This window comes from Budorcas taxicolor, chromosome 14 (genome assembly GCF_023091745.1).
Source record: "Budorcas taxicolor isolate Tak-1 chromosome 14, Takin1.1, whole genome shotgun sequence".
Lineage (NCBI taxonomy): Eukaryota > Metazoa > Chordata > Mammalia > Artiodactyla > Bovidae > Budorcas > Budorcas taxicolor.
In genome coordinates, this window is record NC_068923.1 from 38165963 (window position 1) to 38180240 (window position 14278).

A 14278-nucleotide genomic window follows, 5' to 3' on the forward strand; every position below is an offset into this window, starting at 1 on the left:
TATGGCACATACTCAGATATTTTTGCAGAAGTACTGACTCAAGCCACAGCAACTGTGGTGGCCCACACAATTTATCACACCACACGGAAGGCCAGCAGTGATATGTACTGGGTCCACTGAAGGGCCCAGTGGGCGTGCTGCACCACCTGGTGGACGGACTCATTATAGCATCAGGTAGAAAAGGGCTTCCCTGGGGTCTCAGATGGTAAAGGATCTGCCTGCAATGTGGGAGACCTGGGTTCAATCCCTGGGTTGAGAAGATCCCCTGGAAGAGGGCATGGCAACCCACTCCAGTATTCTTGCCTGGAGAATCCTCATGGTGGGCTACAGTCCATGGGGTTGGAAAGAGTCGGACATGACTAAGCACAGCACAGAAAAGGATATATTTGTGTTTCTGTGTGTGTTTCTGTGTGTGTTTCTGTGTGTGTGTGTGTGTGTGTGTGTGTGTGTGTGTGTGTGTGTGATGCTCAGTTGCATCTGACTCTTTGCGACCCCATGGACTGTAGCCCACCAGGCTCCTCTGTCCACGGGAGTTCTCCAGGCAAGAATACTAGAGTGGGTTGCCATTTCCTTCTCCAGGCGATCTTCCCGACTCAGGGATGGAACCCGTGTCTATCACATCTCCTGCATTAGCAGGTGGATTCTTTACCTCTAGCAACACCAGGGAAGCACATACAATGACTGACCAACTGGGAGAACTTCTTCCACGGCAGAAAACAGTTCTGTTCTTAAAGCTGCCGGCCAAAAGGACCAACCGTAAGAGCAGAGTACTGGGATTTCTGCTTTTTCAGTGAACCGCTCTGAAAAGGGGCCAGATCTAGATAAAGCCTCTAACCTTAACAAGTCTTAGTGTAGAAATCTGAGTCTCTACTGTCTGGCCAAATGAGTCTAAAGGCATCGTGGAAAAGGAGCCTGCTTCCAGCACCACCCCTGCAACTGCCCAGTGACAGCATCTCAACATGCACCTCTGCCCCAGGCTGGAGAGGACCACTTTCTACCACTTCTCTGGGCAAGACTCAGACCTACTGATTGTGTTTATAATTAAGGAATAACGAGAAATACGACTCAGGTGTACAGATAAGCAGGTACACAGGAAACATCCATTTTCCTTAACCTTAGTAGATTTCACTGCTCGCTTGCAGAAGTGCTTCCAGGTAGAAAGGTATAAATCTCTAAGGACCCTTTACTAAAATTGGGAGAGGCGGGGTTTCTTCTCGCATCGCTGAGAGCAAGCGATCCCAAAGTCACAGAAAACAAGTTAGGGGAGCTCAAATGTCAAGGTCACACGGGGAGCCTGTTAAATACCAGATGCTGGGTGAGCAGGGGGCGGCCATTCTGACTCTCACCAAAATGTGCGAACACAGTAAGGTCAAGCTCAGGGAATGAAAAGTTCACTGAAGACGAAAACTGCAATGCAAAGGAGCTCTCCCTGGCCCACAGTCCGCTTACCGGGTACCCGTTGAGAGGCTGGAAATAGAGGGTGGTGTCAGTGACGCAGGCGTGGCCAGGGTTCGTCACCAGAGGTGTCACCATTTCTGCTTTGCATTCCATGTGCAGCTTTTCAGAAACACTTTGGAATCTGAAAATATGTTTTCCAGCAAAAGCAAGAAAAATCAGAAATCAATGTACTTTCTCGGCTTAACTTTATCTGAGGGAGCTCCAGGGTGACTCTGCAGAACAGGTATCTAAACACAACACTTAATATAAGAAAAGCGGTGACGTAAGCTAGTCACCTAAATAAAACTGCCTTTTTTTTAATGGGTACAATGAGTACTTCATTTTGAAAAAGCAGATGGGGTTATGTATCACAGAAGAGAAGACAGACAAGTAAAAAACTTGTCAAACAGGCACAAGAAGAAACAGACAACCTAAGTAGTCATACGTCGTGTGAATAAATTGAATCAGAACATTTCCGAGTAAATAAATTGAATAAGAACACTTCAGGCCTGTATGGCTTTACCAATAAATTCTATTAAAAATTTAAGGAAGAAATATAATCCTGCACACGTTCTTGGCAAACAGACTAAAGGGGCATTTCTAAACTCATGTTATATGGCGAGTATAACCCTGATAGCAAAACGTCACAAATACACTAAGATTTACAGAGCAATATCCATGAACAGAGATGTAAAATCCTTTATAGCCGCAACTACTAAAGCTCGTGTACCCTACTAGAGCCAGCACAGGCTTCCCAACCAGGGAAGCCACCGCAACGAGAAGCTGTGCACCAAGATGGAGAGTGACTCCGCTCACCACAACCAGAGAAAGCCTGAGCACAGCAACAGAGACCTGGCACAGCCAAACATGAAAAGAAACTTGAAAAAGTCCTTTATGAAGAAAAAGGACTTCTTCTAGCAAAGAAAATCCAGTAATATGTAAACAAAAAAAGCAATACATCATAAGCAAGTTAGATTTACCCCACAAATACAAGGTTGTTTTAACAATGAAAAACCAATCAATCAACATAATTCATACTATCAACAGAATAAAAGAAAAAAGATGATCTCAATAAATGCACAAGAAGCACTTCACAAAATTCTACATTCATTTTTGAGAATACTCTCAGCAAACCACAAATAATAAGAAACTTCCTCAATCCTGATTAAAGGACAGCTGTGAAAATCCTACAGCTGGCACACTGACATCATTCTTTCGTGGTGAAACATTAAACCTCTTTCCTGTAATACCAAGAACAAGGCAAGAATGTCTGCTCTCACCGCATCTATTAATCAAACTGTGCAATGAGGCAAGAAGCAGAAACAAAAGCCTTAAGAATTTTTGTGAAACTGTCATTATTCACAGATTAAATAATAATGGACAGATAAAACACTATAGAATCTACAAAAAAACCCCAAAACACAGATGGCTTTACCAGCAAATTCTGTAACATTTTAAAAGGTAGTATAAGACACACATCTCACAAAAAGGTAGCAATAAAACAGAATATTACAAACTAATTTCATTTATACACATAAGCTTCTAGCCAAAACCGACTAATGAGTGAATTTTGAATTTGGAAAAGCCACAGGATACAAGGTCATTGTTTAAAAAAAAATGAAAAAAAAAAAAACAAACAACCACCCTATTTTCTATATACCATAAGAAATAATTGGAAAATAAAATTTTGATAGCATCAAAAAAAATCTAGGATTATGCTCAAAAGACAGCAGCATAATATAAACATATTATATATAAACATATAACTTGTATATATATAAAACATGTTATATATAAACATATAACAATGCAGGGAACTGGATGAGGAGATAGAACTCTTTGTCCTGTCTTTACATCTTTCAATCTAAAATTAATACCAAGCATTTTAATGAGGACATTTCGGGGTATAAATGGGGAAACCTGACTATGGAGCTATGAGCTGCCTGGCATGCAGACTATTGCTGCGTGAGTATCATAACAGTATGGAGGGCGGCAGAGATCTTCCTGTAACAGAGAAATGTTGAAGCAGTCGCGGGTGAAGTGTGAGGGAGTCTTGCAGTGTCATTTCAAATTGCTCAGGAAAAATACTCATATTTTAAATATATCATACAAGCATACATATGCACATCAGCTATGCATGTATACCTATGTATATAACATACAGACATACATGTGTGACTTATGTACACACACAGCAAGCAACAGCATGAGCATGCAAGGACCAACGCAAATGGAGCAAAATGTTGACAAATTAATACCTCGTGACTCACACGGAATCTGTGTTCACTATTACCTTTTCAACTTGTGAGGATTCGAAATTTTTCAGAGTGAACAGTAGGGAAAAAAATATACTTCAATAAAAAAAAGTATTTCCTTGGAAGTATGATGAAAATCGTACTTATTTAGCAAAAGTTTATTTTCTTTCGTTTAGAGGAATTATATAATCTTGCAACATTTCACTTTATGTTGTAAATATTTCTCCCCCAAATTCTTTAGCCTAACACTCTGGAGACTGGATAGGTTAAAACTTTCATGGTGAACCATTTTTAAAATTAATGTCATGCTGAAGCCCAGGATTAAAGTCTAAACTGCTAATTAGAAAGTTTATCCATTCTAAGTCAAAAGAAGCTAATTCTCATTATATAATTCTTATTCTTTTCCTTCCTAAAATGAATGCTATACTTGCCCCTCTGCAACACATTTAACTGGTACATCCTACAAATACAAAAATGAAAAGTAATGCTATGTAGGTGAAACAGAGAAAGAACAAACATAACCATAGAAAAGACATTCTTGGCAAGATGACTTTACCAGCAAACTCTCTAACATTTTCAAACACAGTGTAAGGGTCACAAGCCTCATAAAGGTAGCACTGAAACAGAATATTACCAACTACTCTCATGTATACACATAAGCTTTCAGCCAAAGCCGACACGTAATAATCTATTCAACCAATATGTTCTGCTTTGTCCTAAGCTGCAAGGATACCGCAAAACACAAAAATCTAAAGTAGAAATGACATCTCATGACTAGAGACTGCAATAATCCATACCTAAGGTTTTATACACATTAGACAATCTGTACATATATATTAAGTAAATGGAATTGCACAAAGTTGAGCAGGGTTGCTAAAAACAAAATGAATACACAAAAATATACTTCATTCTACTTGTCAACAATAAAGAGAAAATGACATATTTTAGGATACCATTTAAAACACCACTAAAATATGAAGTACTTGGAATAAATCTAGCACAAGAGAAGAAAGACTCTTACAAAGAAAACTGTAAAAAAGACACTACTGCTGCTGCTAAGTCACTTTAGTCGTGTCCGACTCTGGGCGACCCCATAGACAGCAGCCCACCAGGCTCCGCTGTCCCTGGGATTCTCCAGGCAAAAAAGACACTAAGGAAGACTTAAACAGAGTTTCACTGCAATCAGAGTCAAAATCCCAGTAGGCTTTTCTTCTGTGGAACTTGACAAGCTGATTCTAACTTTACACAGAATGTATAAGACCAAAACACTGAAGACACAAATTAGAAAGGAAATGCCGGGGCAGATACTAAGACACAGTGATTAACACAGTGGTACTGCAGAGAGACACAGACAAATAGCCCAAATCTACTTAACAGAAGGAAATCTACTTAAAATATGGGGAGAAAGAAATCAGAGAATAGGTTAATATGAAAGTATAGTTACTTGCAGAAAATATATTGGATACTTAGAAAAGTGAATACTTTACCCTCTGGAGGAGTATCAAACAGACAAGTGATATAAACAAGTAAGTTCTTTAGAAAGAAAGTATTTTAAAAGCGCATTCAGAAGAGTAGAGAAAAGGGGACTGCAGAAGAAAAGGCGCAAGAGTGTAGGGGTGATGAGCTAAATGCTGTCACAGCAACCTGAGCAATGGGGGCTGGTGGCCTGAACGGAAGGGGTAACGTGTGAAAGGATAGAAGCTCACAGACTGGGAGGCTCTGGGGGGGGGGCACCATTCCCCAGGCCTTCAAGAGGCCAGGAGCCCCCAGACTTTGTGCTGGCATTGAGGCCGGGGCCATTGCCCCAGGTCAGCAGCTTTGGGGCGAGGCAGACGCCAGCACCCATCATCAATGGCAGACACATTGAATGAGGCCTGAGATGACAACACCGCTGCTTTTACCACCAGGAATCAAAATCATGGAAAACTTACCTGTTTTTGTCAAATGACGTCCTAGCCAAACGGGACTGCAAGATAGCTGTTATCTGTTAAGACAAAATCATTTTAAAAATATGGCTGTAAGTATCTGTAAGTGACACATCAATGCAGGCTCATTCACAATAAAGACACAGGTCTTTAGAAACTCACCATGGCAGTTTGGTCCCCCAGTTTGTCCAGACAGGATGCTCTATGAAGCTACAAGTACAGAAATATACATGGATTTATTTCTCTCTCTGATGATAAGAAGATAGTTCCTTAGAAGCAATGAAACACAACCACCATTCTGTTACTCAGTAACAGTTAAGAGCCATTCTAAAACACCTATGACTTCTTCCTAATGTAGAGTTTAAGTTCAACACATTCAAGTAAATCTCATTCAGATTTATAGAAGGGGTTATGGTTTCGGTGAGATGTACGAATATGAAATTCTTTTTAAAAAAGTTTGCCAGTGAATATCTGAGAAGAGCGCTGACTTACCTGAAGCAGTGTCTCCACAACATCTTCTACTTTCCCTGAAACATCCAGCTCGAAGACATACTCCATCGTGCCCTGAAAGAGGAAGAGGAACTGAATCAGAGGAGAACAAGCGCGTCAGGACCTGTCATTTTTAAGAACATCTGCAACCCCTGCTGACGGCTGCAGGGGACTCCCTCAGCCCACCTGGGAGATTTACTTCTGTGTTTACTATTTCCTTCCTTCCACTGCCTTTGGGCTTAGTTCGCTCTTCTTTTCCTAGTTCCTTGAGCTATCTAATTAGGTTTTTTAATTTGAGAGCTTCCTCTTTTCTTAAGGTAAGCGTTTAACACTCTAAACTTCCTTCTTAGGATTGCTTTTGCGGCATCCTAGGAGTTTAGGTATGTTTTCGTTTTGATCATCTTGAAGTATTTTTAAATTTCCCTTTTTATTTCTTCCCACTGTGTGCACAAGAAGGTTGTTTAATTTCCGCATACGTATGAATCTTCCTGCTGCTATGGATTTCTGGTTTCACTCCACGGTGGTTGTTAAAGATACTTGGAATGACATCAGTCTTATTAGATTTACTGACTTGTTTTGGGACCTGACATGTGATCTGGAGGATGTCCCCTGTGCACGTGAGGAGAGCGTGTCCCACTGTCATCGGGCAGGATGTTCTGCATGTGTCTATGAAGCCCATCTGGCTAGAGTACTGGTCAAGTCCTGTTTCCCGAGTGACCTTCTGCCTGGATGACCTGCCCATTATTGAAGGTGGGCATGGGAGTCTCCTCTGTTCGGCGCAGCTGTCAGTCTCTCCCTTCACCCTGTCAGTGCTGGCTTCACACACTCACGTGCTCTGAGGCGGGGTGCACATGTGTTGTGACTGTCACTTTTTACGTGTCACAAACTGTGCTCTTCTCTTCCCCACGAGGGTGAGTATGCTGGGCTGCATCTGCCTGTGTCTCTGGCTCAAAGTCCCCTGGAGCAGCTGCACAAGCCCAGCTCTTTCCTGTTTTGGGAGGAGGGTCCCCAGACATCTAGAGCATTATGGGTCCGTCAGAGCTCCAGGACAGGTGAGAAGATGGGAACTGGGCATTCCCTGCAATCACGTGCACTGTGCCAGGGGAGGGACTATGGTGAGACGATGCCCCAGTGTTCCTACACCTTCAGTGTGGCTCACTTCACTCTCACCTGGGCACAGGGCACTCTGAACTGGTTTCTGGATTTCTCAAAAAGGGAATTCATCCATGTACTGTTTCTGAACCAGTCTCCCCATCAGAGGAATAAGGGTCTTCCCAGTCTATCATCTCTCATCACCATTGTCAATGTCATCATTCTCCCCCTTAAACCTGAAAATCTTCTGGTGTCCTCATTCACACTGGAACAAAAGAGCTTTTCTTTGCTTCAGACAACCTGACCCACTTCTTTTGACGTCACTTTTCAGCATATTTGTGGCTTGAGGAGGCGTCAGGAGAACCTCTGCAGTGAGGGTGTAATGACCAGTGGTTCTCAGCTTGGAGGGAGGTGGTCCTGCCACCCCTGCAGGGCGTTTGTCAACATGTGGAGGTGCCACACAGCAGGAGGGGACAGTGTCAGGGGGAGCACTCAGTGGGTGGGGCAGCCTGTAACATAAGGGACAGTCCCTCATGGCGAAGAAGCATCCTTCCCAGATGCCAATAGCACTGCCTGTGAGCAACAAGAGCTCAGGGCTCACTGCTCCTGACTGACCAGCGTGCACAGATGCTTCCTGCACATAAAACCTGGAGGTGGCTACTGGTGGCCAGCTGTCCCAGCTGCTGCCGAGGACTTGCATGCCAGGCCGGCCTGTGACCAGGACCGCCATCCAGCCTGCAGCAGTCTGCTCAGAGGTGGGGCTTTTCCTAATTCAGAGGAGTCGTGACAGGAGCAGTAGGCCCATGTCTAGGTCCTGTAAGGTCTCCTCTGCTAGGAGTTATCCCTTTACTACATGCGAAACTGCAGCATGGGTCTGTGCTTAGGCTCCTCTGTCCAGGGTATTCTCAAGGCAAGAATACTGGAGTGGGTTGCCATTTCCTCCTTCGGGGGATCTTCCTTGCCCAGGGATCGAACCCACATCTCTTGCCTTGGCAGGCGGGTTCTTTACCACTGAGCCACTTGGGAAGTCACAACATTAAGTAAAGCACAGAGTGGTTGGATGTGATGTCTAGTTATGAGTCCTGTGTTCATGGTCCTTCAGAGCTTCTACCCAATCAGGAGAACTTATACACTTGTTACTGAGCTCTTAAATAAGGGTATCTTATAACCTATAAATATTTCTGTAACATTTAAAAGAAGTCCTCAGCGATACCCAGTAAATATGATGCATCTTCTGATTTCAACTTTTAACCCAATAATTTAAGCCTTTTCCCCCACTAATAGACCCACTTATTTTTAAGCTGGAAAGTTAACTGAAATCTTTTGAACTGAAGTCTGTGGCTCCCTTGGATAATTTTGTTATAACTGCTAAGTAACAAGCCTTTAAATACCTGTTATCATTATACTGCATCAAAGAAGTTAACACAGACACAGAACCCTATTGCTCAAGATCACTACGGAAATTGTTGGGGATGAAGGAAAAACCTTACTTACCCTTTCTATTTTATACGGTGCAACAATGTTGTGTTCTTTAATGAAATACACCTGAAAAAGACAAATCAATACTTGTAAAATAAGTAAACGTTTTCAGTGATGAGCTGATGGATGTTATGAATCAAATTTAAATCATTGTTATTTAACCTCTATTTCCAAAAGCACTTGTGTTAATATTAGTATGGCTTTAAAGTTCTGATGTTAAAATAACAAACATTAAGTTAAAAAGAGATTCATTAAGGAAACAAGGTAGCAACCACTGCAAGATGGATACAATGTCTAAGATGGCTTGTCAATGTCATCACTTGAGCCCAGTAACCACATAGGTGAAGGGTGCTAACCTAAGTGCTCATTGTCTAAGAAAGGATTAAGACAGTCACTGTGGTATGAAATCCATTCATCAACATAGAGAAACCTCTCTTTTCTAGAGGTGCAGTTTTCACATGCACCAGGCCACTTGCAACATGGGACACTAGCAACCACATATCACACACGCCCCAGAGCATCAACCTCCTCGCACAAGCGCCCTAATCCCACCCTCCCTCCAGTTAGGACAGAAAGTCTGCTTCCCCCACATCTGTCAGCTGTTCAAAAACGTAGCTCCTAGGATCACACAATGCATCTTCTCCCGTTTAAAACAAACTACAGATTAAAAAAGACTCCTTTGGTCTCACATCCTTTTACCCCTTTTCTGTTTGTCTTAGTGGTAAAACTCTTTGCCAGAGCTGACGGACTTTCCAGGGGCCAAAGCAGGTTTTCCTCCGATCCGTGTTACTGCAGCCGTTCCTGACGAGGTCAGCGAGGACACACAAGGTTACTGTTCTCGGGACTTGCACTCTGTTTCTTAGATGCGACATAGCTGGGCTCTTCCTGGAGCAGGTTTCTAGCCGGCTGCGTGGCACCTGCTCCAGGTTCTCCCGACCTCACCAGCTGGGGTCCACCTTCCCAGGGCCCCTGCTTTCCTCCCAACCTCCCGAGAACGCACCCAGCCCCGGGGCCTGACAAGCGTCTGCAAACGGTGCCTCCTCAGTCTGTCATTCCAGGCCCAGCCTCCTCCCGAAGCCCAGACAGAGGCCCCCACACGGCGGCGGGGCCTCCTCCAGGTCACGATCTACAGAGCCTGCTCCCACATCGAGCCTCACCATGAGCCCAGCAGCACCTCTGTCAGGGTTTCTTCAGAGCACACCCGGACGCCGACCCCTCTCACCCTCCCGCCGCCACCAGCCTGGGCCACACGCCTGAGTCAGCAGCCCCAGAGGCTCGCCTGGTGTCCCCCGCTGTCCCGGGCGCTGGGGAGACCCACAGGCAGAGACGAATCAGACCGGGGCCCTTCCCAGCAAGGCATCCGCCGCTGCTGCGCTACCGCAGCTCGTGCGTGCCTTCTCACGTTTTGGCCTCTGTCCTGGTTCATCTTCCTCATGGCGTCTGTCTCTGCCTGACGTCAGAGAAGACGTCTGCTCACTGTCTGCCGCCCCACTGAGAGGTAACGTTCTTGCAGAGAGGGGCTTCATGTATTTTATTCTTCCCTCTATCTCCCTCCTCTCTCTTGGGCTTCCCTGGTGGCTCAGAGGGTAAAGCATCTGCCTGCAATGTGGGAGAACTGGGTTCAATCCCCGGGTCGGGAAGATCCCCTGGAGAAGGAAATGGCAACCCACTCCAACACTCTTGCCTGGAAAATTCCATGGACGGAGGAGCCTGGCGGGCTGAAGTCCATGGGACTGCACATAGTCACACGTGACTGAGCAACTTCACTTCTATCTCTAAAACCATGACTGTGATACTTACAGGATGCATGAAGAAAGTGAAAAGTGTTAGTCGCTCAGTCCTGTCTGACTTTATGACCCCAAGGACTGTAACCTGCCAGGCTCCTCTGTCCATGGAATTCTCCAGGCAAAAATACTGCAGTGGGTTGGATGCCCTTCTCTGGGGGATCTTCCCGACCCTGGGACTGAACCCAGGTCTTCTGCATTGCAGGCAGATTCTTTACCGTCTGAGTCACTGAGGAAACCCAGGATGCATGACTACTATTGTTGACACACACACACACCTTCCTCTTTATTTTACCAGCAAAAGAGTATATAGAAACAAAGCTCTCTAAAGCCCAAGAACCATAACATATTTCTGAAGCACTGTGACCTAGTAAGTAATGAAAACAAACAAACAACAACACACACACACATTTTGTTTTCTTGGTTGTGCAGTTAACCCAGGAAACTTAATACTTGAAAGAGCAGCTTATGTCTAGTTGCCCCTTGATATAATATAGCTGATTATGAGCTTGATATGAGACATCTTACATAAACTATTGAAAGGCAATAGAAAGATTTTGCTTCTAGGTTTATTAAAATTATATTAAAATGGATACTTTTATAACAGAAACCACACTTCCAATTTAAAACATACCCACTCCTTTCAAGATATGGACTTTCCAGAATAAAGCCACAGTGTAGAATGATACTGTAGTAATTATGAGAATACAGCTGTGGGCCAGAATTATCAATAATGGTGTTCCTTCCCCAAAGTAAGAGATGGCAGTAACCGCTTTCATTTATGTCAGTTAAAACTAACAGACATTCTAAAATTAATAGAACCATAGAAGGCAGACCTAGAATATCACGTACCCTGATATCTCCCAGCTTTCATAAAATAATTTTCAACATACCCTAAAAAGGGCCATGAACAAGAGGGCTGCATGATCTGAGCAACACCAAGAGGCTCTCTGTTCCAGACTATTCACCCCGTGAGACTCACAAGGCTTTGAGTCAAGTCCTGAAGTGAAGAAACCTCTATATCTGTTTCCCATGGCTTTTCCAACATTTCACAGAAAGATACTTTTCTTCGAACACTTCAGGGATCTGCAGAGGGGAGGCAACCCTGATCTCCTCTCTCCCTTTCATTTTCAAGGTGAAGAAGGTAAGATTCACAGCAAAAAGACAGGGCTAATGGGCATCCCAGATGGCTCAGTGGTACAGAATCCACCTGACAATGCAGAGGATCCCTGGGTTGGGAAGATCCTCAGAGAAGGAAATGGCAACCCACTCCAGTATTCTTGCCAAGAGAATCCCACGGGCAGAGGAGCCTGGAGGCCTACCGTCTATGGGGTCACAAACAGTCGGACACGACTTAGCGACTAAACAACAAAAATGAGCTCTACTCTTATAATTTTTTAAAGATCTGCAGGTGAATTAAGTACAGCTGACCCCTGAACAACATGGGCATGAACCACCTGAGTCCACTTACATGTGGACTGTTTTCAATAAAAACACTGGAAAATTTTGTGGAGATTTCAGACAATTGGAAAGAAGATGAACTGCATAGCCTAGAAATATCAGAAAAATTAAGACATAAGTATGTCATGAGTACATAAAATGTATGTAGATACTAGTCTATCATATCATTTACAACCATAAAACAAACATGATAAATTTTTTATCACAACTTAACACGCAAACTTCCGGACCAGACGCGGCACCAACTGAAGTGGATAGAAAATGTAAATAACTATATAGAGATGCAGCGTGAAGCCACAGTGTTCCCTTCCTGCAGCTCACACTGTACCATGGCCATAGCTTCCTAGCCACCCCCTGTGCTGAGGTCAAGTGTTGAGAGTAACCTCAAAAGGCCAGAGGACACCATTCATCTCCCTGTGAACAGCCATCTCCACAGTAGACTGCATTGCAGTAAAAACTGGTTTCTCCTGGTTCTTGTGCATCTTTCATCGTGCTCAGTGTCAGATCGTAAACCTTGAATAACACCACGGGACCCACCGAAGTGCCGCTAGTGATGCTGGCAGTGCTCCAGAGAAGCCGAGGAAAGTCACGACACTACAAGCAACAGCTGAGCTGCTCGATGTGCGCCACTGATTGAGCTGAGGTCCACAGCTGTGGCTGCCACCGTGTCAAGATAAATGGATCCTGCATTAAGGACCATTGTAGAAAGGAAAAGGACATTCATGAAGCGGTCACGCAGCTACCCCACAGGCAGGAGAACCTGGCACTTTCTGTGAAATACTTCTTCATCTCATGTTTGACATGCAGCTTTTATGGGGGTGCAGGATTGCTGTAAGAAAGCCACACCTATAGATGAGTATGAAGTCATCACATGACAACTTAAAGCCAAAGGAAGGTGAAGGAGCTAAAGCTGGAGAACTAAACGCTAGCAAAGGATGGTTTGATAATTTTAGAAAGAGGTTTGGCTTTAGAAATGTCAAGATAACAGGAAAAGCAGCTTCTGCCAACCAAGAGGCAGCAGATGAGCTCCCAGACAGCATGAAAAATATCTCTGAGGAGAAAAGAGTATCTGCCTGGACAGGTTTTTACTGCAGATGAAAGTGCCCTCTTCTGCAGGTGGCTGGGGTGGGTGAGCAGGGAATCCACAAAGGTCATTCATTAGGATGAGAAGTGAGGACCAGGAGTTAATACGGCAGGCTGAGATAGGCTAAGTCTGCTGTTTCACACAAGTGCAGCAGAGTTGATGACCAGGACTGCCCTGATCTACAAAGTTGCTGACCTCTAGCCTTGAAGAGCGGAGAAGGCAATGGTGACTCACTCCAGTACTCTTGCCTGGAAATTCCCGTGGATGGAGGAGCCTGGTGGGCTGCAGTCCATGGGGTTGCTAAGAGTCAGACACAACTGAGAGATTTCACTTTCGCACATTGGAGAAGGACATGGCAACCCACTCCAGTGTTCTTGCCTGGAGAATCCCAGGATGGAGGAGCCTGGTGGGCTGCCGTCTATGGGGTCACACAGAGTTGGACACGACTGAAGCAACTTAGCAGCAGCAGCAGCCTTGAAGAGAAGAGATGACCACAGCTGCCATCTTTAGGTTGCACAGCAAGAGGGCCTGGGCAGCAAGAACCCTTTTCCTGGATTGGTTCTATCGATGCTTTGTCCCATCGATGCAGTCAGGAAGTATTCTGCCAGTAAGGGACTACCCTTTAACATTTTTTTAAATTGGACAATACTCCTGGCCACCTAGAATGATGAGTTCAACACCAAAGCTGTCAAAGCGGTCTACTTGCCCCAAAACAGTGTCTCTAATTGAGACTCCAGATCAAGGGGTCATAAGAACCTTTAAGGTTTAGTGCACATGGTGCTCTATGGAAAGGGCTGTCAGTGCTGACAGCCGGAATATCTTCAGAGTCTGTAAGGACCGCACCACTGAAGATGCCCAGGTTGTTCAGGAAAAAGCCATGAAAGCCACCAAGCTGAAAACTGTACATTCCTGCTAGAGAAAACTGTTCGGATGCTGTGCACGACCACATGGCATTTATGACAGAGCCAATCAGATTATGGATATGGCCAAAAAAGAAGGGGGCTGAAACGTTTCGAGACCTGGATCTCAGAGAGATCCAAGCACTAATGGACACTGCATCCGAGGACAAAAGATGACCTGATGCAGACGAGCGCTCCCAAACCAGAGCCAGACTGGAGGGAGGAGATGCAGTAAGCGCCGGGGAATAAACTGACATTGGACAACCTAGCAGAAGCGCCTGGTTTTTTTATTTTCCTGCTTTTTGACTTCTTTTTACAACACGGACTCTTCTTTGACACAGGCGCTGAAACTAAAGCAAACTGTGGAAGAAGG

The 14278-nt window shown here is 44.4% G+C and overlaps 1 protein-coding gene across 3 annotated transcripts in view; it reads right to left on the reverse strand.

The window, feature by feature from the left end:
* The window catches only part of NSMAF (neutral sphingomyelinase activation associated factor), a 65069-nt gene that overhangs the window by 24560 nt on the left and 26231 nt on the right, over positions 1-14278 (reverse strand). For 2 of the 3 annotated variants that reach the window (XM_052651430.1, XM_052651429.1), the window contains exons 6-10: positions 8693-8743; positions 6110-6181; positions 5780-5827; positions 5624-5676; positions 1450-1579 (exon numbers count right to left, since the gene is read on the reverse strand). In XM_052651430.1, the coding sequence (XP_052507390.1) occupies positions 1450-1579; positions 5624-5676; positions 5780-5827; positions 6110-6181; positions 8693-8743 (354 nt within the window). Of the gene's footprint in view, positions 1-1449; positions 1580-5623; positions 5677-5779; positions 5828-6109; positions 6182-8692; positions 8744-9376; positions 9479-14278 lie in introns of those variants that run through there. The other variant, XM_052651431.1, reaches the window with a different exon arrangement.